Genomic DNA, 23,931 nt, shown 5'->3' on the forward strand with positions numbered 1-23,931 from the left:
TGCCCAAACCCTCCCTGCCCAAGACCCTGGGCTTCCCTGGCTCCGGGATCCATGGGCCTTCTTCTTGTTTTCAATTACATTAATGGGCACTGACGGGATTGATGGAGCAGCCGGCCAATTGGATTGAGGGGCAGAATTCCAATACTGCCCCAATTCGGTGCACCCACAGGTGTTATGGATGCGGGGTGGCCCGCTCCATGCTAACTTTGCTTCTGGGCTGTGATCTGTCCACCTGCTCATAATATGCTGCCCAAGCACTGTTTCTCCAGAAACACCGCCAATAGTGCTTAGAGGAATAGGAGTAGACCATTTAGTCCTTTGAACCTGTTCCACCATTCAATGAGATTATGTGTTACCTATGACTTGATTCCATATTTGGCCGTTTGCCCCAATATCCCTTTGGTTAACGGAAATCTATCACTCAGATATCAAATTAACAACTGACCCAGCATCAACTATTGTTTGTGGAAGAGATTCCAAACTTCCACCACCCTTTGTGTAGTTCCTGACTTCACTCATGAAAGGCATGGCTTTAATTTATAGGCTATGTCCCCAGCTTTATCAAAAGCAAAATACTGCAGATGCTGGAAATCTGAAATAAAAATAGAAAATTCTGTAAAGACTCAGCAGTTCTGGCAGTATTTGTGGAGAGAGAAACAGAGTTGATGTTTCAGATCAATGACCTTTCTTTCATTAGTGGAAATAGTTTCTCTCTATTTACCTAACTGTTCACCTTCATATCTTGAAAACTTTGATCAAATCACCATTCAACCTTCTAAATTCCAGAGAATACAACCCTAGTTTGAGTAATCGCCCTTCATAATTTAACCTTTGGAGTTCTGGCATATTCTTGTAAATTTACATTGCACTGCCTCCAATATCAATACATCCTTCTGTATGTGTTGCGTCAGAAACTACGCACAATGCTTCTGGTTTAACCAGTGCTTTCTATAGCTGTAGTACAACTTCTAGACACTTGTATTCTAGTCCTCTGTATGTAAAGGTCAGCATTCCATTAACCTTTGATTATAATTTGCAGTCCTGCCACATCCAGTCATGAATGGTGGTGGACAACCAAACAACTCACTGGAGGAGGAGGCTCCAAAAATATCCCCATCCTCAATGATGGAGGAGGCCAGCACATCAGTGCAAAAGATAAGGCTGAAGTGTTTGCTACAATCTTCAGCCAGAAGTGCCATCTCAGCCTCCTCCGGAGGTCACAACATCACAGATGCCAGTCTGCAGCCAATTCAATTTGCTCCATGTGAAATCAAGAAACGGCTGAAGGCACTGGATACTGCAAAGGCGATAGGCCCTGACAATAATCCAGCAATAGTACTGATCACTTCTGCTTCAGAACTTGCTGCATCCCTAGCGAAGCTGTTCCAGTATAGCTACAACACTGGCATCTACCGGACAATGTGGAAAATTGTCCAGGTGTGTCCTGCTCACAAAAAGCAGGACAAATCCAACCCGGCCAGTTATCGCCCCCTCAGTCTATTCTCCATCATCAGTAAAGTAATGGAAGGGGTCATCAACAGTGCTATCAAACAGCACCTGCTCACTGATGCTCAGTTTGGATTCCACCAGGACCACTCAGCATCTGACCTCATTACAGCCTTGATTCAAATATGGATAAAAGAGCTGAACTCCAAAGGTGAAGCGAGAGTGACTGCCCTTGTCATCAAGGCCACATTTGACCGAGTGTGGCATCAAAGATGCCGTGGCAAAACTGGAGTCAGGGGAAAACTCTCCACTGGTTGGAGTCACACCTGGCACAGAGGAAGATAGTTGTGGTTGTTGAAGGCCAAGCATCTCAGTTCCAGGACATCACTGCAGGAGTTCTTCAGGGTAATGTGCTAGGCACAACCATCTTCATTTGCATCAGACAAGTGCCAGGCAATCAGTATCTCCAACAAGAGAAAATCTAACCACCACCCCTTGATATTCAATGACATTACCATCACTGAATTCCCCCACTTTCAATATCCTGGGGGTTACCATTGACCAGAAACTGAACTGGACTTGTCATATAAATACTGTGTCTACAAGAACAGGCCAGAGGCTAGGAACCCTGCGGCGAGTAACTCACCTCCTGACTCCCCAAAACCTGTGCACCATCTACAATGCACAAGTCAGGAGTGTGATGGAATACTCTCCACTTGCCTGCATTAGTGCAGCTCCCACAATACTCAAGAGCTTGACATCATCCAGGACAAAGTAGCCTGCTTGATTGGCAAACCTTCCATTCATTCCCTCCACCACCGACGCACAGTAGCAGCAGTGTGTACCATCTACAAGATACACTGCAGAAACTCACCTTAGACAGCTCCTTAGACAGCACCTTTCGAACCCACGACCTCTACCATCTAGAAGGACAAGGGTAGCAGATGCATGGGAATGCCACCACCTGGAAGTTCCCCTCCAAGCCACTCACTATCCTGACTTGAGAATATATTGCCGTTACTTCACTGTCGCTGGGTCAAAATCCTGGAACTTCCTCCCTAACAGCTCTGTGGGTGTACCTACGCCACACGGATTGCAGCGGTTCAAGAAAGCAGATCCCCACCACCTTCTCAAAGGCAATTAGGGATGGACAATAAATACTGGCCTAGCCAGCAATGCCTACATCCCATAAATGAATGAAAAAAATGTTTGTGTGATTTTAATGATCTATGTACATGGATCCCGAAGCTTCTTTGGATCTCCACTGCTTCTAGCTTTTCCCCATTTGGAAAATACTGATCTTTCCAGTTTACACCCAAAGTGAATGACCTCACATTTGCCTATCTTGAAATCCTTTTTCGCAGGTTCACCCATTCACTTAAAAATTAATATCTTCATAATTTTTGCTTCCATCTACACCACTTACGATGATGCTTATCTGTGTCCGATATTTAGCTCTCTATCCCTTTGTTTAAGTCATTAAAGAATATAGGCCCATATTCTGCGGTGGTATTGAGGATGGAAGTGTCAGTGTTTGAGTCTTCACATGCGCAGTAAGATGCAGAAACCCAGAAGTAGTTGTCAGCGATTCTACAGTGAAGAGGCTCTCTGTCATGGTGACAATCCTGGAAATGGCCGAATTTTCTAAGTATGAACCTAGCGCACGGTTTAAAAAACAGTTATATCGCTTTCAACAAAGTGTAACTTTTACAAGAGTATTTACAGGGAGATTAAGAGAGTAAAAGGTAAGTTATCTTCAGTTCTGCATTATGGTAGCCTCTGCACTCATTCCGGAGTCGCAACTCCTATTTCAGCCCCCCTGCCAACCGAAAATCCAAGCTGTGGGTGGACATTTTTAAAGTTCAGTTCACCAAGCTGGGAAATCTCCCAGCTTTGCACACTCGACCCGGGATGAAAATCTGGGCCTATGGTTCTTGTTCCCACTGCCTCCACTGACTTACAATTTTTGAACTGTAGCTGCATGAATCCCAGTGTACACAGAGCAGACCAGGTAAGGGGAGATCTGAGCTTGGTGGATTCTTTGGATAGTTGGGGACCCCTTTGAAGAGGTAAGGCACTGCTTTGAGTAGGATCTGGGACACCTTGGAAGAGGTAAGGCATCCTTTGGAATTTTTAGATATAAGCATGGTTATGCACTTTTTACTCACAAACTCACTGGAACTGCCAAGCTGTCAAGGAACTGTCCAGCTGCCAATGAACTATCAAGCTGTTGAGGAACTGTCCAGCTTCCCAGGAAGTGACAAAGCTGTCAAATCTGTCCAGGAAGTGTCCAAGGATGCCAGCTGAGTTGGCATGGAGGGGATAAGGGAAAAGGGTAATTTGTGGGGGGAATGGATTGGCATGAGTTGGCACTACATCAGCATAGGGTTTATGAGGGGCCATCTGGATGGGTAGAGGGGCATGGGTTGGCATGGGTGGGGCATTGGGACTGTGTGGGTGTTGAGGGCTGGAGGGGTGTTTCTTTGTTTTTTAAAAATTAAATACAATGCTAGACCACAGTGACGGGACATTCGCCCCTTAATCTCCCTGTAAACACTTTACTGAAAGAGATAACAATATGCTAAGTTCATACTTACTGCTAAACAGCCTCACTGGCCAGGAAAAAGTAATTTTATATTTGTTGAATATTAGTTTTTTTCCCCGTTATAAGAAATTCCAGATTTTTTTTAAAATTTGTTTATTTTGACCTTCCATATGTGTGTCCTAATCATTTTTCACTTTCTAAAATTTAAAATTAAGCTAAGTAATTCAGTGGTTTCTATTTCCTGGTATGCTGTCTGTCAGAATACTTCAGTGTGACTGGCTGCTTGCCCAGCTTGATGCCATCATTGCTGCCAGATACCTGGAGATTCCCTTGACATATCACCAGATTCAAATTAATGTCAAGAAAGAGCATCACAGAGATCACTAGATTATTTGGGAAAGTCATTGGCGAGTATTCTTGCTTCGCTACTGATTGCAAACTCCAGCCTACAGTGAATAGTTGAGACCCCAACACAGATCCCTGTGGGATGTCACTTGTGATATCCTGCTCATTAGTGTACCTGTCCAGTATCCTGATACTCTGTCCACCGCTCAGCCAATCTCCTAACCAAGTCAATAATATGCCCTCCATTCCATGAGCTTCAACTTTAGCTAACAGTCTCTTATGAAGGATGTTATCAAAATCCTTCTGAAAGTCCATGTAAAAAACATGCATAGATATTGCCCTGGTCACTACCTTAGCCACCTCTTCAAAAAATTCAATCAGCTTTATCAGGCATGATGAAAATTTAAAACTCTATCATTGATTATGGACTAGTAATTTCCTGACAACAGATGTTATACTGCTGTATAATTTTCTGGTTTCCCTCTCACATTCTTCTTATATAGCAGAGTGACATGTGCAATATTCCAATCTAAAGAAGTGTTTTCCAATTTGGGAAAAGTTTGGAAAATATAGTTAGGACACCTATAATGGTCTCACCTACTTCCTTTAAAACCCTGGGATGAAAACCATCTTGCCCTGTGGATTTACTGCTCATCAGTGCCATAATTTTCTTCAATGCTGTTAATTTGCTTGTTAATTTTGGCGAGTTGCCATCCTTTATTCAATATTAGTTTTCTTGGGATACCTGACATGCCATCCTCTTCCTCTATTGTAAATGCTGACACACAAAGTAGTTATTTAATATGTCTGCCATTCCCTTATTTTCAATTATAACATTACCATTATTAGTCTAAGACACTCATTATTCCTGACACTCTTATTTTTGCTTAACATAATTGTAAAATAATTGTGTTTATTTTGTCTCTTCCAAGTTTCTTTACATATTCCCCTTAGTCTCAAGCTTACCTTTCTAAAATGCTTATTCCTGGGCCAATTTGCATAAGAAATTATAACCTTTGAGGACTTTTTACTTAAAATTAGCTCCGATCACTCTCTGAACAGGAGTGCTCACCTTTCTCAGAAGGAAAAACCAATAAAACTTGGAAACAACTGATACTGGTCCGAATTGGAGTTCCATATACTCTTTCCTGTGTTCTTGATCCCAAAATGGAATCAATAACTGGGAATCAGCTCCCTGTCCAATATCTCTTCAAGTCAGTCTCCGACGTCCCTCGTCAGATAGGCAGTATACTGTGTGGGCCAAACAATTCTGCTTATAAAGGATACTCTGTCTCTCTAATTAGTGTATCCTCTACAACTACCACATTATGCCTCTCCTCTGGTTCCAAGAAATTGTGATCAGCATTCTGGCTGTCCTTTCTACTACCTTCATCCTTATCCTTACAGATAACAAGCACTTGTGCTTAAAATAATAATAACAAAAAAACTGCGGATGCTGGAAATCCAAAACAAAAACAGAATTACCTGGAAAAACTCAGCAGGTTTGGCAGCATCGGCGGAGAAGAAAAGAGTTGACGTTTTGAGTCCTCATGACCCAAATGAGGACTCGAAACGTCAACTCTTTTCTTCTTCGCTGATGCTGCCAGCACTTGGGCTTGTTGGATAGGATCAGTTTCTGCAGATCCTTATTCACTATCGCACTTGGGTTTCACTTAATCTGTTTACTATCAATCACACCAACCTTGCTCTGATCCTATCCCTCTTAACAATATGCGAGTGAAATCTGCAGAAAACTGTCCTGATGGCCTTTCCCCAATTGTGTCAGAGTATCGCAAGTCACATTCCAGCTCAATCTCTGAGCCAGAGAGATTCAGGTCAGAGACATTTTCTGCCAACATGTTTTCTCATGACAATCTCACTACCCATAAACTTCCACATTCTGCAGTCTAGACACACAAACTGTTTTGCCATAACTTAATCTATATTTGGGGCCAGTTAGCACAGTTGGCTAGGTGGCTAGTGTGTGGTTCAGAATAACGCTAACAGCATGGGTTTGATTCCATTCCGGCTGAGATAGACTTGGGTACTGCCTCCTTGCCCTGCCCCTGAGAGTGGAAGGCAATGGCAACCCACCACTGACAAAAACCTGTCAAGAAAAACAGTTCAAGATGAAGCATCAGCAGACAAGAGCCAAGGACAAATCTTAAGGCAGAGCACAGATGAATGAATAAATGTGTCTATATTTACTTATAGATCCATTTCTGTTTTTCTAACACAAAAACACAAAAGCTAATCGCTAAAATCACTAACCCATAAATTAAATGCCTCTGCTGGGTTGAAAACACACTGTGTGTTTGGTGTCTGCCACTCTGCTTCTCCTGATAGGCTGTGCTGCTGCCATCTCGCGTACTATTTAAATACGCCACTTTACTTACTGTCTCAAGCTTACACAAACCACTAAAAGTGTTAGAGGCAAAAAGAAGCAACTCCTTCCTCCCTGCATCAAATTCCAACTCTGTCCAAATTCTACACTTCCCACTTTATTAACAGTACACTCCATTAACATTGCAGTCTGCAGTTACACTCTGTGCTCCACCGAAATTTTCTACTTTTATAATCATCGTGAGCCACGCCCAAGCTACAACTTGGCAAACCACTCGACCATTCCAGTAGACTCCCACCGAGAGTGGGAGAATTGGGAACCCTACTCTTGGTGAAGAATGTTATCTGCTGTGGTTATACGAACAAACCCCTCATACTATTTTCTTTCCTTAATGCACAAAGTGAGTAAGACTGTTGCTTAATTGCAAGCATATCTGTATCAATGTGTTATGGGAACATAGCTTGAATATCTCCATCCCACAAGAAAAATTACTTCTGCAGCAGCTGCGCTAGAGAATCAATTTGAATAGGACATCAATCTTATCTTCATTAAAAAATGTTATTCCCAAACCACTGAAATAGTTGTACTCAAGTCATTTTATTCTCCATCTTGCTTGGATAAGTTATGTTATTTTAAAAGGTTCTCTATGTAATGCTGAACCAATGTTTTTAATAGTTTCTTTCTTTTGGGGAAATATAGAAACTTTGACTCCAAAATTACTTTGTTTTGCTTCAAAAATGGTACAGAAAATAGGTCCTATCAGGCTAAAGAAATCAATGAGTAAAAACTGCCGAGATTCCATTGTGCCCTGAAGTAGGTGAAATATTCCCAGGCTATTCAGTATTATGAAGGAATAGCAATAAACAGTCGAGCAATGGATAAAGAACACTGTGAAGTACAATTTGATTTTGGCTTTCTTAATATATGGCCACCATGCAACACCATTTTGTGAGATTTTTGAAATGCAGGAAAATCATGATTGTCATTGATTTTACAGAGGGGGCAGGGTTATGTTTTCATCTTTCAGTGAGGGTGATGGTGGGATGGTGCAAAAGTCCCAGGATAAACAGAATCGCACAATTAATGACAAGTTACTTGCTCCATAATTTTCTCTTTTATGCCGTTCATGGGTCTCCTATGAGGTAATAGTGCAAGTTGCGGGGAAAATCTGGGTCAAAGCTATGATTTATCATATGCCCCCGTTGAGTTATATTTCAACAGGATCTACTGTTGAAGAGAAAGCAACCATGTGGCGTTCCAGAAGGCAAAAAGAGTCACATTTTCAACCAGATAAAAATTGTTGGTATCCTGCTAACTGGAGCCCAATAAATTTTTATTGAGTGCATGTGTTAGCCAACATTTATTTCACATGGGTAATCTTTGTATGATTGACACTGAACTTCATTTTTATTCATGACTTGGAAGGATATCACTGTTCCTTCACTGTCACTGCGTCAAAATCCTGGAACCCCCCCGTAACAGCAATGTGGGCGCACCTACACCACATGGACTGCAGCAGTTCAAGAAGGCAGCTCACTGCCACCTTCTCAAGGGCAGTTAGGAATGGGCAATCAATGCTGCCCTAGCCAGGGATACCCACATCCATTGAATGAATAAAGAAAAAATATTTAGTTATAGCAACCATGTATCATTTCAATGCCAGCTAGGGGGCATGTTCTGAGCACATCCCTCTCTCAGTCTGAAGAGTTGAATCTAGTGAGATAGAATCTTGGTTGCTTTAAGGTGAAATGTATAAAGAATATATTTCTGTTTAATGGGTACAAATTTCAGCAATAACAAGTTCAATTTATATAGCACCTTTAATGTAATAAAACATCCCAAGGCACTTCACAGGAGCATTATAAAGCAAAATATGACACCAAGCCATATAAGAAGATATTAGGCCAGATGACCAAAAGCTTGGTCAAAGAGGTAGGTTTTCAGGACTGTCTCAAAGGAAAAATGCAAGATAGAGAGGTGGAGAGGTGTAGAGAAGGTATTGCAGAGCCTGGTGCTGAGGCAACTGAAGGCACAGCCACCAATGATGGAGCAATTAAATCAGGAATGCTTAAGAGGCTTGAATAAGAAGAGCACAGATATCTTGGAGAGTTGTGGGGCTGGGGGAGATTAAAGAGGTGGGGAGGGGCAAGGATCCAGAGGGATTTGAAAATGAGGGAGATGTTGACTGTGAGCCAACAGAGGTCAGTGAGCTTAAGAGTGATAGGGGAATAGGACTTGCTAAATTTAAGAACCTTTCTCTGATAAAGTGTTCAATTTTTAATGAATTATTTGTATCTTTGAAAGATCCTGTATGTCTATTAGGGTTGGGTCCAAGGTACAGCTGAGGAGCTGAATAGCTACTTTGCATCCATTTTCAGTACCCTGAGCTGATGGGGAAAGTAGTGCCAATATTGAATCCTTGAAAAGCAATGTAAAATTAGCCCTGGCGAGGATTAGGTGTCAAAGCTGTTGGCTGTCATGGTATTCACCCTAAAGTACAAAAATAATTTTGGATACTCAGTGTCAGGGTTAGCAGTGGAGAGAAAATGAGTTCAAGTTTTACGCTTTTGTTACCTCAAATCCAGTGTCTTATCCAAACCATTCACCTTTTCTTCAATGCTTTCAAATCTGTTGTTCTTATTTCAGTGTTTCCTGTTGCTGTGTAATGTTCATTGTGATAAAAGGTGCCTTTTGGATAATGTGTCCCATTCACTTTTGCAGCTCTTGGAAGCTGAGACCATGCAGTACATCTTCATGAACAATTACCAGCTCTGTTCAGAAATAAGCGAAACGGTCTTACAGCATTTTGTGCAGTGCTCAGCAACTCATGGCCGCCATGTGAAGTATCTGGACTTCTTACATACCATAATAAAAGCTGAGGGAAAATATGTCAAAAAGTGTCAAGACATGGTGATGACAGAGGTAAAAGCAGCTAAAGGCACCCAGCAATGTTTGACTGTTTATTTCACTGTAACTCTGAATATCTAGCTCGTAAACATTACAAAAATGTTGCATTCATTTTGAGCACCTCATGTTTTATATCAATAGCTGACTGGTGCGGGTGATGATGTTGTTGTGTTCTACAACGACAAGGCCTCGTTTTTGACCATGTTGGAAATGATGAATGCTGCTAGAGATGGTGTGGAGGAAAACAGCCCCCTCGCATATCATATTTCGCTGGTGGAATTGCTTGCAGCCTGTGCCGAGGGCAAGAATGTTTATACAGAAATCAAGTGTACCTCACTGTTGCCTTTGGAGGACATTGTACGAGTGGTCACCCATGAAGACTGTATAACAGAGGTATTGCTGGCTGTTACATATGCAAAACAAATAAAACAATTCCAAACGTGGAGTGATTCTTTTGGGAGCCAGATTGGCTCAGAGGAACTGTCAGGAAAATCAAGGAGGCAAATATTTAAAAAGATAGAATTTGGTAACTTAATTGAAAATTCCTGTAAAGCCAAGCAGAATCAAAGTTGAGAGGGAATAAAAAACACAATATATTGAAGTAACTGGTGGGGTCTGGGTAAGCTATGATTGATGTGCAGATTGTTTGAACCCAGGATACTCACCAAACAAAGCACACAGCAGCATTGTGCTTTGAATGTGAGCAGCTAGAACAGTGTTTCCTTAGGTCAGTTGGTTTATTGTATGTTATCAGGGAGATGGACAGTGCCTGTATAATGCTAGCCCACCAACAAAATGCTTATGGATTTAACATTGCTTTGTAGTTTAATTGTATATATTGATATGGCAGTGGCTCTCATAAGGCGGCCCCTCAGTACTTGTGGGCCCTGTGTTTCTGGATCTAAAATACAGAATAAAAGAGAGATAGTTGTCCACAACAAAAGTTCATGATTACAAGCCAACCCAGTGTATAAGATGGCCTCACTTTTTCAGCCCCAAAAATCATGTGTTTTGCATATACTTGGCAACCCCCTCTGCTTTTCAGCCACGGCGTCCTATACTTGTATTAGTAGTCAGCCTCAATTTTTCACCACACAAATGGATGAATTACTGGTACCTTATAAGTAGGTGCAAGGGATCAAACAGGTGATATGAGCAGTGGTGCAAAGGTCACTTTTATACTTGGCGTTTAAATTAACCCTCCGTTTTGGAGGGAATTTTCGAAGCATCGAAGGTCAACTTATACGCCAGCATTTATGGTAATTCTGAATTCTTGGGCATGACTTATGCACCAATGTGATTTACAGACTTTTGCAGAGACACCATCAACTCGAGATGAACAGCATTTTCCTGGAAGCTGCAGACTGCATTTGCACTCTTCTATTCAGCTGGCAGGTTGCCCTGCTATAGCTCATAAAATATTTTGGGTAGTATTGTCCTGTTTTTGCTAACATTAGCAAAAAAAGTATACATGAAAATAAAGGTGGCAAGACCATTTCATACTCATCTGCTTTTCTACAAATACAGAAAAATAAAATTCTTAAAGGGAAAGGATCCAATGGAAATTCTGAAGGGCAAAAATAATAGAATAGCATGGATATTGTCTGCTTCATTCTTATATATATTTCAATGGACTTATCATTTGTTGCTGTCTATGTTTATTTGCACTGATTAGGTGAAAATAGCCTATGTTAATTTTGTGAATCACTGCTATGTGGACACAGAAGTGGAAATGAAGGAGATTTACACCAGTAACCACATCTGGAAGCTTTTTGAGAACTTCACAGTGGACATGGCTAGGGTAAGCCTGTGAAAGGTTTGTCAAGAGATAGTGTACAATGCTCAAAGCACAGTAAAATTGAGAATGTAACAAAGTAGAGACAAAGAAAGTGTAATATTCTATTTCTTGGGAATGTGCTAGAACAGGGCTATCCAAGGCTTTTGTCTGTAGGGGGCACATAGATGGGCATCATGGAGGCTTGTTGGCCGCATTAAAAATATAAAGGAAGGCTTCATTAATTTGCTTCTGGTTTCTGATTTCAGATTTAACCATCAGTGAAGCATTAATGATTAAAAGGCCTCCAAATCTCCAGGCTCACAAAATCCAAATAGACAAAGCTGGTCTACATTCCTGGGCTTTGTGCTATCAAAATTCCACCCTGAGAGGTTAATATAATGTGACTTCCTTTAACAGACTGCAGTTTAGACATATTTTATTCTTACAGAAACTAATGGTATTTGTTCATAAAAAAAACTAACAAAGTTCAGCCAACATTTTTTTTCTTGTTGATGATACATCTTTGCATCAAATTTGGAATCTAAATCCAACAAATATATGGTAATCTATCCCGCAATTTTATCCAAGTTACCTGGAGAGATCAAGTGCTGAAGTATATTATTGCAGTACTGGCCTGTTTGAATTTGCTTATTGAAAAAAAGTTGACATTTTATTTATTGCATTCATCAATTATTTAACATTTCATTTCAAATTCTGTGAATAATAAATTAAGAATTAAATGTATTAAATATATCATCATTGTTGTTTAAGCAAAATAAATCTGAAAATTCCTGTCATATAATTTTGACTATAAACATGAAGAATAATTAGTCTTCATTACTTGCTCAGATTTTTGCTAAACTACTTCAAGTATTAATGCAAACTGTCTGCTTTCATTTTAATCATGCAAGGTTTGTAATAAAAGGGAGAAAAGGCTTTCAGATCCTACTATGGAGAAATATGTGCTGACTGTTGTCATGGATACCATCAGTGCGTTCTTCAGTTCACCATTCTCTGAAAACAGCACGTCACTGCAGGTAACTCACTGAGACTTCTTCAAATTAAGCTTCAAGCAAAGCAGCATTTATCCTCTTTTCAACACTGCCTGCATCATTACCAAGAGTCCAAAATCACATAAGTGCAGGAAAACAGTGGGCTGCTGATGGAACTGTGGTTTGAGTTCTGTCACTGGCTTTGCAGATGGGGAAAATTAATCAATAACCTCAGTAATTAACTCCTAACCAACACAGAATGCAGAAATAACTGGAAAATATACCTTGCCTTCAATAAAAAAAAAGTTATTGGGCTGTCCATTAAACCTATCTCCTATATGGGTACAAATCATTCTCTGTCCACCTCTTCTAATGGTGCTCAGTTATATACTGCTGGAAGGAGTGTGAGGACATCCTTGGGTGATTGATACGCCAATTGCACCTCCACATTCCTCTCATGATGAGCACTGTGGCAGGCACAGAATTTTAACTTTTTGTTCTGTTAGGAGTTGGGGGTTTGCAGGGCCGGTAGGCTGCAGCAAATCTAGAAGTCGGGGTTTCCCCGCAAGCTGTGGAGTTTAAGCTCCACAGTGTGTGTGTGTTTGTCTGTAATGTCATTGATGGGTTCCCAACCTGGAAGTCAGCCTAATTGACAGGCTTGGTTTCCAGTCAGACATGGACTGCTGGAGTAGAGGATGCAGGACCAGTTGGGTCCAGTCCCTCACTTCAGGAAGGAGGGGACTGGTGTCTGGGGAGTGGAGGCAGGGAGATGCTGGAGATCTGAGGCCTAGTGGGATGAGAGCAGAGGCCTGGGGAGTAGTGGGACAGGCTGATCTCAGGGAGTTGGTGAGGCAGGTAAGCTGGATGCAGCAGTTAACAGGAAAAACACTTAGGCCAGGATTTTCCCCTCAGCAATTTGGGGGCGGGGCCCACTTGCCGAGGGGAAAATGACGTGGGATGACGTCAAGAGGAACCCCTAACGTCATCCTGATCCCTTTAAATTTTTAGGAAGGTAGGCGGAAAGCAAAATCAGCTGTCAACCCGCCGACCTGTCAATGGCCAATTGAGGTCGTTGACAGGCTAATTAAGATAATTAAAGACCTGCCCGTCCAAGCTTAAGGCTGGCGGGCAGACCAGGAGGCCCAGCAGGCTCCAGATTATTCATGAAACTTCATCCACTGGCGGGATGAAGTTTCATGACCGTTTTTTTATAATTTAATAAACTTTGTGTTTCTTGTTAACGTGTCTCATCTTGTGTGTCATTGTCACATGAGGGGGCATGTTAATAATTTTTTAATTTTTCTATTTTTTGACTTTTCTTACCTGTCAGTAAACTCCCTGAGACAGGACTTTGCCTCAGGGAGCAGTGTGCTCTTTCATGTGCATGGGCGAAACAGCGCACTTTGACAGCTGGGGTTTCCTTCCCCCCACCTCCGCACAGGAAGCGCATAGCGCTTCCTGTCAGGCAGGCCGCTGGGTGGGCCTTAATTGGCCCGCCCATTCAAAATGGCGGGGGGCCCCGTTTCGGTGGCAGGGGTCAGCTATCCACCTGCCGCCAAGCCGGTGGACCCCGCAAGCCATCCAAGGGCAAAATTGTGCCCTTAGTTCCTGGATCCAACAGTCCTCATCTTCCTTCAGCCAGTTTATTTTGCAAGGCCTTGGAAGCCCGGCTGGCTAGATTTAAATTTAAAATCGTAGATCAACTGAAAATTGGTGAGCTGAAGACAAGTTGTGTTCAGGATTTAAATGTTTAACACTTCAACCTACTATCTGACCTGCACCCACCTCCAGGTCTCTGCCTCATGAGATGGACAAAAATCACCCTAAAAGGTTCAAATCCTCTTTTTAGCATTTCATGATGCAATGGCCTCTTGCAGGTTTTACACTGGCAAATTAATGCAAGGATTTTTACACAATAAACCTGTCAAAAAAATGGAACATTTTGAATTGCTGCTTGAAAAATGTATTTCCTCATTGCATGTAGGTGACACAACATTATGAACTTAGTTTGCATGTTGATAAATTACGGAATTTAATCTGGTGCCTCATGCCAGGGTCCCTGTACAGTAATGAACATTGTAGCAATTTCCACAGTTCTCATTCTTAATGTTGACAGGCACACAGTCGATTGTTCCATTTTAACCTGAGTACATAATGACTGTATGTATTCCTTCCCATTTCTTGTAGACACACCAGTCTATTGCTGTGCAGCTGCTGCAGTCCACATGCCGGCTTCTGGATTGCTCATGGTTGCAACAGCAGCAAAAGCCTTCAGTGGAAACCTGCATTAGGACACTAGCTCTGATGGGTAAGGCAAAGGATTGTTATGGTAAGAAATCTGAATTCAAAATAAATGAGGCGTGAGCTGTTGCAGAGCAATATCCTTTTCTGACTTGGCTGTCAAAGCCTGTCTTTGCAGCAACAGAAATCAGTTTATTATCGAGAAGATGGGAGCATTCTTTTCTGTCTATCTTTCTTCACTTTGCTAGCTGAAGTGAGCCTTATTTCTGTAGATAACCAAAATACAAGAAGGTGAATCCATCTTAGATGTTAGCAGAAAACAGACAACAGCAAGTTGGTAGCTCGTTTTACATGCTACCATATTTTTGCCGAAGGGGGTGTAAAATAAGCTATCAATTTGCTATTGCCCATTTCACTTTACCACCTAAGAGGAATATATCCTCCCCCCCCACAAATGTATTCAAAATGACATTGACAAAGTCAAGAGTTTTTTCAAGTCTATTAGAGGAGTGATATTCCTCAACTGGCATTATCAATGGTAGAGTCTCACTTGTTAAAAGAATTAGTTCCCCTTGGATGAGTATTTCTCTTGGGATCACCGTTTTGAATGTGGGTGAATTAAACAGACTGCAGACACTTCTCTCCTCTCTTTGAATTGTAGCCTGTCCCCAGCATTGACAGACATTATTTTGTATAAATCTGCAGATTTAATTAAATTAGCTGGGTGATTATTTGTGAATGAAGTCATTTATTTGGATGTTCCGTTTAATAATTTTAAATGTTATAGGATGAATTAAGGGCCTTACACTGTTGAGTTCAATTGCGCTAGCTGACTATTTTTAAATATTTAGATTTACTAAGAGTTGGTTCACATACGATGGCCGGGATTTTCCATGCCCAATCGGGACGGGCGTGTTTGGTGGCGAGATTGGAAAATCTTGCGAGAAGGCCTGGCTTGGCAATGTAAATCTGGGGAGCGATTGGGTACGAGATTCTTGCAGCAAACACAGGCCACATCAAAGTGCAAGCATCACTGACCTGTAAAGTGACTTTGAAGCCAGACAATCACTGTGTCAGAAGGTTACACACTGCACAAGGGAGAGGCCCTGGACTGCGACACTTGGCTTTATTTTGTGCAGTAACCAATGTTTCACATCTGATTGACATGAACACTGCTCATCATAGCAAGGAGACGTTCTTGGGAGTGTATTTACAATGGTCAACATTACGTACAAGTGATTTGCACCCGTGCCCACATTGTGCAACTACATCCTATTTACTTGTCTAACCCTGCCACTGTATCTTGGTACAGCCCCAACATTCACAGCCTGCTGATCCTCCTCCACATGGGTGCCTGAGGGTCCCTGGCTGACTCCTTGAGAGGAAGGGGCAGCTGGAGCGAGCTTGAGATTGCCTGCCCCCCTTCCCGGATTTGGCACTGATGGATGCCATTGGGTGCCTCAGTGATGGAGTGCAACTCCTGCAGCAGTGCAGGACTGATGTCCAGGACTAAGGTCTCCATGGTGGCCGCCACCCTATCAGTGTTGACCTTGGTGCATTGGCTTGCCGACACTATCAATAGGTCTGAAGGCGGGTGGATTCTTCCATCGTGCCTTGCGATCTGAGGAGTGCAGTAGACATCCTTTCCTGATGCTCCCGAGTTTGTCTTTGCAGCTCCAGCAACTGAGGTATGACCAAGTCCAGAGGCTCCTCATCTGACTAGGACTCAGCAGATTCCTGGCCTCCAGCAGTCCTCTGAGTGCCGACACCCCGGGATGTCCCTGCTCAGCCACCACCTGCCGTGCATCAGACAGTGCGATGTGCTCTCCAGATTGTGACCCCAAGGCTACTCTAGGACTAGGTCCCAGCAAATTGTGTGCCTCTGTGCTGGTGGAAGGTGTGGGTGAGCGCTGTGATGGATCTTCAATGTTGGTGCTTGCAGATTCCTCTCGTGTGGTGTTCTTGGGGCTGGAGTCAAGGACCTGGCTCATGGACCCCCTTGGCTGCTTCCCTGATGTGCCTGTGAGAGAGAAGAGAGATAATTAGTGCATTGCAGTGGCCTGTGAAACAGGACAGTTGTCTGATGGATGTTGCACTGCTGGACCCTCGCTTGGTTGAGCGCTGCTGACCTCTCCATCAGCACACTATAGGTCCACATCCTCGCCAGACAGCTGAATTGCTCTATTTTCAAAGGCTGTGAGGACCTTGATTTCAGGCATTCCTCCACCAGTCTGCGAGCTCTCCCTTTTGTTGTGTGTCAGCTTATCTTGCATGAAGATAGATGGAGAGAGTGTAAGCAGGACGCCTGCCAAAGCAGATGGGAAGGACGCCTGGCATGTTTGGGTGGTGAGTGGTGCCATGGATGGGATGAGGACACAATCAGCAGGGCGGATGAAGATCTGTGTGAGAGAGTAAGGGGTGATGTCCCTTGAACTGGCAGTGAATGAGATCCCAGAGGATGTGTGATGGGTTTGTGAGTGTGTGAGTTGACAGTGATGAGAAGAGTGACTTACCCTGGCAGAATGGAGGAGATCATTCATCCTCTTTCGGCACTGAGTAGCTGTCCTCTTTTGGAGTGCATTGGCACTGACCACAGTTGCCATCGCCTCCCATGCTGGATTGGTGACTTTGCTTGCAGGCTTTCACCCGGAGCGGGGGTAGAGGACATTGCGGCGGGCCTCCACTGCATCTAGTAGGCGCTTAAGGGAGACGTTGCTAAACTTGGAGGCAGCATGTTCCCTAACTTTGGCAGTCATCAGTCCCCAGCAGCTTCCTATCCCTTGGAGATTGCTGGCTCCGTGCAGGCGGTCGGCCTTTAAATATTGTACCAGGATTACTGAAACACAGGTCACGGCAGGGAGGGCGAATCCGAGGCCACTCCCGCCAGGAATCCAAGGTAAAACCCGTGCCTCTGATTTTTTTTCACAATGTTTCACACGATACTGGGTGAAATTCCGCCATTGCCGTCGGTGGGTCAAACACCGATTTCCCTGCTCGATATCGGACTTGGCAGATATCCCAGCCGATGAATACACAGGACAGTCCCAGGAGACTGAAATCCTGCTGCTTAGCTGATCACATGAGCTTTTCCCAGCAACCCAGAAATCAGCTTAACTTTGTGGTTTTTCATTTTAGCAAAAAATCGGACAATACCCCTCCCAGCGGACCTGGACACCCAAGCTCACACTTTGTTAAACAATCAGTCATTGGCGTCTCAGAGAAATGCTCCAAACTGGAAAGCAAGCACCCGAGCTTTTCCTCGCTCTGCGTGCACACAGCAGCAGTGGGACTACAAGAATATCATCGAGAAGCTACAGGTTTGCTACTTCTGTTTACAAATTTTTTTTAGAAAACGATATTCACCTTTACTGCAATTCCAGAGAAAACCGACACTGAAGTACACATGGCTTACTCTGCAGTGCCAGATTTAGAAATGTCACAAGTGAACACTTAAGAAACAGCATCCCCTACACCCCCAGAAAATTATGATTTTTGACACGTTGAATCTTCTGGAATTTTCCAGTAACCTCTGATTGAGGTTGAGATTCTGGGCCTCTGGTGTACACTGGGAAAATTATCCCTTTTATATATCCATATAGTTTTCATGATGTTAATGCTAATTCTTATAATTTGAATTAGTGTTAATATAAGTAAGCATACCGCACTGAGTGGATGAATAAAACAACTGGCATGGTGACTCATATTTCTTGTAGTCCTCTTTCAGTTGTAAAAGTAGGCACTTGTTTCTTGCTTCTTATGGTATTAATTTGTTGCTGACCCCACTCCCAATTTCCTTTACTATATTGCCTCTGTTCCAAATGTCCAATCTGCTATAGATATTGTCTCAAGTTCAGTGGCGCTGCTCACCTCCACCAGTGGTCAGCATCTCTCCTCTGTTCAAACATTTTCCCGTATTCCCCAATTTATATTTCTACAATAGCGGTAGCTGGCTCTGTGACAACGGAGTTCCCTTAACAGCTATAATATACAATGTGTTAAGACCCTCCAGTTAGAAGTCTACTGTGACACTGATTCTATGTATATATGACAATGGCACTGAGACTTTTATTTCTCCTCCAGTACTTATTCATTCTTGTTTGATTCTCTGTAGGACATTATAATAACTCTGGAAGATCGGCTCCGACCACTGGTGGAGGCTGAGCTCTCTGTTCTTATTGATGTCATGCATAGGCCGGAACTTTTATTTATGGAAGGAACAGAAGCCAGGCTGCGATGTGAAAGTGGAGGATTTATCTCCAAGTAAGTGAGCAAACTAAGGCTGAGCATTAAACATTACAAGAAGGCTTTTTCACCAATACAGGGCTAGCACCAAGCATACCACCAGGGTGGAGCATTTACTTATTAACAAAATAGCATTGCTGCCCCCTACTCTAACTGGCAGTTGTAATGCAGATAATGAAATATCTTTGGAAAAGAGGTACTCTGCTTAGTGTTGCTGTTAAAATACATTAATTTCTTCAAGCATAAATCAAGATGTCGAATACAGAGTAAAATATAAGTGCTCTTGCAACATTTTTGTAGCTATGTTTGCATAATCATTTTTGGAACTTTTGGTTTTTTGATATTAGCAAAAAACCTAGGCACTTAGTGCAACTATTCAAATCCTGACTGACCTGTCTCTTCCCCCTCGCCCATTATAGTACATGGCTAGAATTTCTCTCTCGTCGGGGGTGGTCGGGAAGCTGACCACCACCCGCGATCAGCTCCACTCCGCGATTTCATGCGGGCGGGCCAATTAAGGCCCACCCTGCGTGGATTGGGAGCTGCCTCAGGGAGATTGAAGCACTTTTTAAAAAATTAATAAACACAGTAAAAAAAATTTTAAAACATGTCCCCTCCATGTGACTCTGCCACATGACCTGGGACATGTTTTTAATTCAAAAATAAAGTCTTCAATTAATGTTTAATTGCTTTAGGAAACCTCATCCCGCTCGTGGATGAGGTTTCCTAAAAAATGTAAAGGCCACTTGGACTTTTCACCTGCCCGCCAATCATTAGGTTGGATGGGCAGCGTAAATTTGATTTTAATGAGCTTGTTAATGGCCTTAATAGGCCATTCAATTATCGGCAGGTGCGTAGCCGACTCCAGCGCACGTCCGCCGAATGAAATATCGCGCAAGTGTGCGATGACATCAGGACACATGCCCGGACGTCATCGCGTGTCATACTCTGCTCAGGCGTGTCAGGTGCGCGCCTGCATGCCAAACATAAAATTCTGGCCCATGTTTCTTAATGCTGATGTTGGAGAAGGATCTTGCATTTATTTAGCACTTTATTATATCCTTGGTACATCCTCAGGCAGTATCACTTCAAAAATGCACTTTTGAATTGCAGTGGCAGTTATATAAGGAAATCCAGCAGCTAAGTTAGGCACAGGTAGATCCCAAGCGAATAAATGCATTGAATGACCAGTTAATTGTTTATTATTTTAGTTGTGTTGATTGAGGGAAGAATGCAGATCAGGACAATGGTTCTAGTGTTCTTTGAATAGTATTGTGGGAGCTTTTACACCCACCCGAACAGATAAATAGGGTCTCTGCACTTCTGACGATATAGCGCTCCTTCGTTATTATACTGAAGTGTCAGCCTTGATTACATGCTGAAGCCCTGGTTTGAGGTTTGAATCCACTCATGAGAAAATGAAAATACCTTGCACCCTGTGGTGGAGCAAGTTCTCTGTTTCAGAAGTAAATCTGAAGAGAATTAATGCTGATGCATGCTTCAGTGACAAGGTAGCAGATTTTTCCCTTGAGTGACTGCTGGATAAAGATAATGGTTGGGTTAGAGCCTGTTCTGATGATTTATCACAGTTCGAATGCCATAAACTTGATAAGTGAAGTGTGAAGGTTTGTGAACATCATCTGAGATCCAAGAGTATGTTATGACCAGTAACTCACTTTAACATGACCGTCATTTTATGCAATAAAAAGTTTTTATTTTTAAATGACCACAGTAATACTGCTGCAAAGCCTGCAAAAGTTCTACAGTGCACCACTGTCCACAACTATTTGGAATAACCATCTTCTGAAACAGCAGCAATTGTTATCTTCTCGTACTGTTTACCATGATATAACTGTAGTTCTGATATCACATTAGGTGACGAGACAGCCTTTGATACATTATGTGCAAAAAATGAATAAACTTAATATATCGATTCCAGAATACTTCTCAATGCTACATACTTATAGCATCTGAACATGGTAAAGTTATGAACAACAAAATAGATTTGATGTAATTGTATTTGTAGCATTTGATGGAGTTTAAAAGGGCAAAGCATTTATAAGATTGTTTATACAGCCAAAGTAAACCAATTCTTTGCTAAGACAATCCAAACTGCTCTGTATAACAGCTGGTAATCATGAAGCATGCAGTGTAACACAGAGGGTAACAGTTTTATTGTGTACTGTGACTGTCATAGTCCCTAGTACTACAGTTGGAGGATACAGTAAGCCTGGGCCATTTCTTCTCTGCTTCTCCCAGTCATCCACAAGGTAATTAAAGGTGGTCGTAAAAACCCAATTGCATTATGCAAAGAAGAGGAGAGGAGTTCAGAGAGACATGGTTTCGACATTTATCACTCAGACAACACCACCAAAGGATTAACAAATTAGCTGCTTCATTCACCGACATAGCAGCAGTGCCTACATTCCTAAATAAATCTCTATAGCTGTGAATGTGGCTATATAAATGCAAGTTCTTTATTCATGTACGAATCACCTGCTCACTGGCATTTAGTTTGGCTTCTGCTAAAACCACTCTGCTTCACACGCCATCATAGTTTTGATCCAGACCAAGAGAAAAATGCTGGAAACGAGGCAATAGGAGCTGCACTGAACATCGAAGCAGCCTTAGGCTGTTTATGGCACCCAGGAACCTTAGCAAAAGCAAGCTTAATGAGGGTAAATGGGAAAACTGTTCCGTGGTTGGAACCGTATCTGACATATGGGAAGGTGTTTGCAGTTGTTGATCAATCATTGTATCCCCAGAATGCTGCTGCAGGAGTTCCTCAGGGCAGCTATCTTCAACTGTTTTAACAGAAATCTTCCCTGCACCATGAAGTCAGGAGTGGGATTGTATGTTCATGATTTCATTGTTCAGCTCAGTTGATAATTTGCCTGATAATGAAGTAGCCTATGGCAATCTGTACGAGGACTTGAACAATATCCATGTTTGAAATAATAGGTGGCAGTTACTGCTTGAACCACATAAATGCCATTAAATAACGATTTCTAACTAGAGAAAGCCCTTGGGCCTGAATTTTTCAGTCGGCGGGCAGGCTCGGTGGGAGCTGGCAGGGGTAGTCGCAGAGCTGCCCGCAATCGGCTCTGCGCCGCCATTTTACACAGGAGGGCCAATTAAAGCCCGCCCAGCGTAAGATGCGAGCCATAGCGCTCAGCGTTACCTGTGCGGGTGGGGGGTGGAGGAAGAGTTGGGCCCTGTGCTCTTTCACATGCATGTGCGCGAAAGAGCGCTTCAATCTCCCTGAGGCACGGAGCTACTTCAGGTAGACTGAAGCGCTTCTAAAATAAATAAGTAGTTTGAAAATGTAATTAAACATGTCCCATCTCATGTGACTGTGTCACATGAGAAGGAACATGTTTTTATATTTCAGAAATTTTTTTTATGTAAGTGGCAAAAGCTTTAGGAAACCTTGTCCCACTCGTGGATGAGGTTTCCTAAAAAACGTGAAGGCCGCTTGGCTTTTTCACCTGCCCATCAACATTAAGGTTGGATGGACAGCGTAAACAATTACATTAATTAATTTGTTAATGCCCTTAATAGGCCTATCTGTTATTGGCGGGCCTGCCGAACGAAAAATCGCGAGACAGTGCGATTACATCGGGACGCATGCCTGACGTCATTGCGTGTCATTTTACGCCCACACGTCGACATAAAAATTCAGGCCTTGATCTTCGGTGCTATTGTTGAGTGGCAATCACAGGGTTCGCCAGTGACCAGGAGCTTAACGAGATCCGCTATATGTCAAAACTGTGGCTACGAGAGCTGAGTAGAGGCTAGGTACTCTGGGATGAAAGGTTCATCTTCAGACCCTTCAAAGTCTCTTCGTCTTCAAGACAAGGCTTAAGTCAGAAGTATGGTGGAATACTCACCCCTCACCTGGCCAGGTGTAGCTGCAACATTCAAGAAGCCCAAGGACAGAGCAGTTAATTTGATTGACACCCCTGTCACTGGACTAAATATATATTGGCACATTGGCTGCAGTATGTACAATCAGCCGTGGTTAACTTTGATGACATCTCTCCCCCTGCGACCTCTACCATCAAGAATATAATAAAAACACCATTACCTCCAAGCATGCAACTTGTCATTCTGAGTTCATCTGTATTTTTTATCATTATTGAGTCAAAATCCTGGAAATCTCTGCCTAACAGCATTATGGGTATGCAAGGATTACAGTGTTTCAAAATCATGACAACCATCACCATCTCAGGGTAACTAGGGACGGGCAATAAGCATGATCTTAGCAGGTTCACCCACATCCTATGAACAAAAGAAATGTTTTCAAATCTTTCCATGTCTATACCACACAGGATGAACATCGCTTTGATAGCTGTAAAGGCTGAGAATGAAGTGAGTTTGAGCAGAGGTACTACATGTAATGACATTCAGGAAACTCTTGTGCATTAGATCCTAGTTAGGGTTAATTAATAATAGTCTGCATAATTAATTGAATTCTGGAGGTGTTTTATAATTAATAATTAAAAAAGGAAAATTTTCAACAGAGGATGAACCATTTGAAGCAGAGTGTCTTGCTCTGTGCCTATGCCATATGCCTCTATATTAAAACAATGTTTTAAAGGCCAGTGTAGTCTGCAGCAACTGTATACAATGCCCAAGCATTATACGAGTAATGAAGAGAAAAACTTGCATTTATATAGCCCCTTTCATGACCTCAGGATATTCCAAAGCGTTTTACAGCCAAATAGGTTTTAAAGCGTTGTAACTGTTGTTAACAATATATTGAGCGGCTATGGAATTGAGTAACACCATAGATTAAAAACACCCTGTAAAAACATGTCATCCAGTAGGAAACACACAACTGATTGAATTATGTTTCCACAAAGGCAGGCCGAATTGTAAGGGTATTATTCATGCTTATTAGCCAGTGACTAAAGGTCCCACTGTGAGGTGACTGTGCAATTGTAGCTCACTCTTTTGGAGGCTAAATTGGGTGACATAACGCAACATAAGGATCAAGAACAGGATCTGAGATACTCATGCACGCTTTTGATATGAAGTGCACAGGACACCATCTTGGTAAAGTCGAACAAGAGATGTCCTTTATCCACAT

General features: G+C 42.5%; 1 protein-coding gene across 9 annotated transcripts in view; it reads left to right on the forward strand.

Annotated features, from left to right (window-relative positions):
- The window catches only part of itpr3 (inositol 1,4,5-trisphosphate receptor, type 3), a 312,431-nt gene that overhangs the window by 221,144 nt on the left and 67,356 nt on the right, over window positions 1-23,931 (forward strand). For all 9 annotated transcript variants that reach the window (XM_041195917.1, XM_041195916.1, XM_041195915.1 and 6 more), the window contains 7 exons: window positions 9,402-9,602; window positions 9,729-9,980; window positions 11,263-11,388; window positions 12,276-12,401; window positions 14,544-14,664; window positions 17,733-17,914; window positions 18,709-18,857. In XM_041195917.1, the coding sequence (XP_041051851.1) occupies window positions 9,402-9,602; window positions 9,729-9,980; window positions 11,263-11,388; window positions 12,276-12,401; window positions 14,544-14,664; window positions 17,733-17,914; window positions 18,709-18,857 (1,157 nt within the window). The remainder of the gene's footprint in view (window positions 1-9,401; window positions 9,603-9,728; window positions 9,981-11,262; window positions 11,389-12,275; window positions 12,402-14,543; window positions 14,665-17,732; window positions 17,915-18,708; window positions 18,858-23,931) is intronic.

This window comes from Carcharodon carcharias, chromosome 9 (genome assembly GCF_017639515.1).
Source record: "Carcharodon carcharias isolate sCarCar2 chromosome 9, sCarCar2.pri, whole genome shotgun sequence".
In the NCBI taxonomy this organism is placed as follows: domain Eukaryota; kingdom Metazoa; phylum Chordata; class Chondrichthyes; order Lamniformes; family Lamnidae; genus Carcharodon; species Carcharodon carcharias.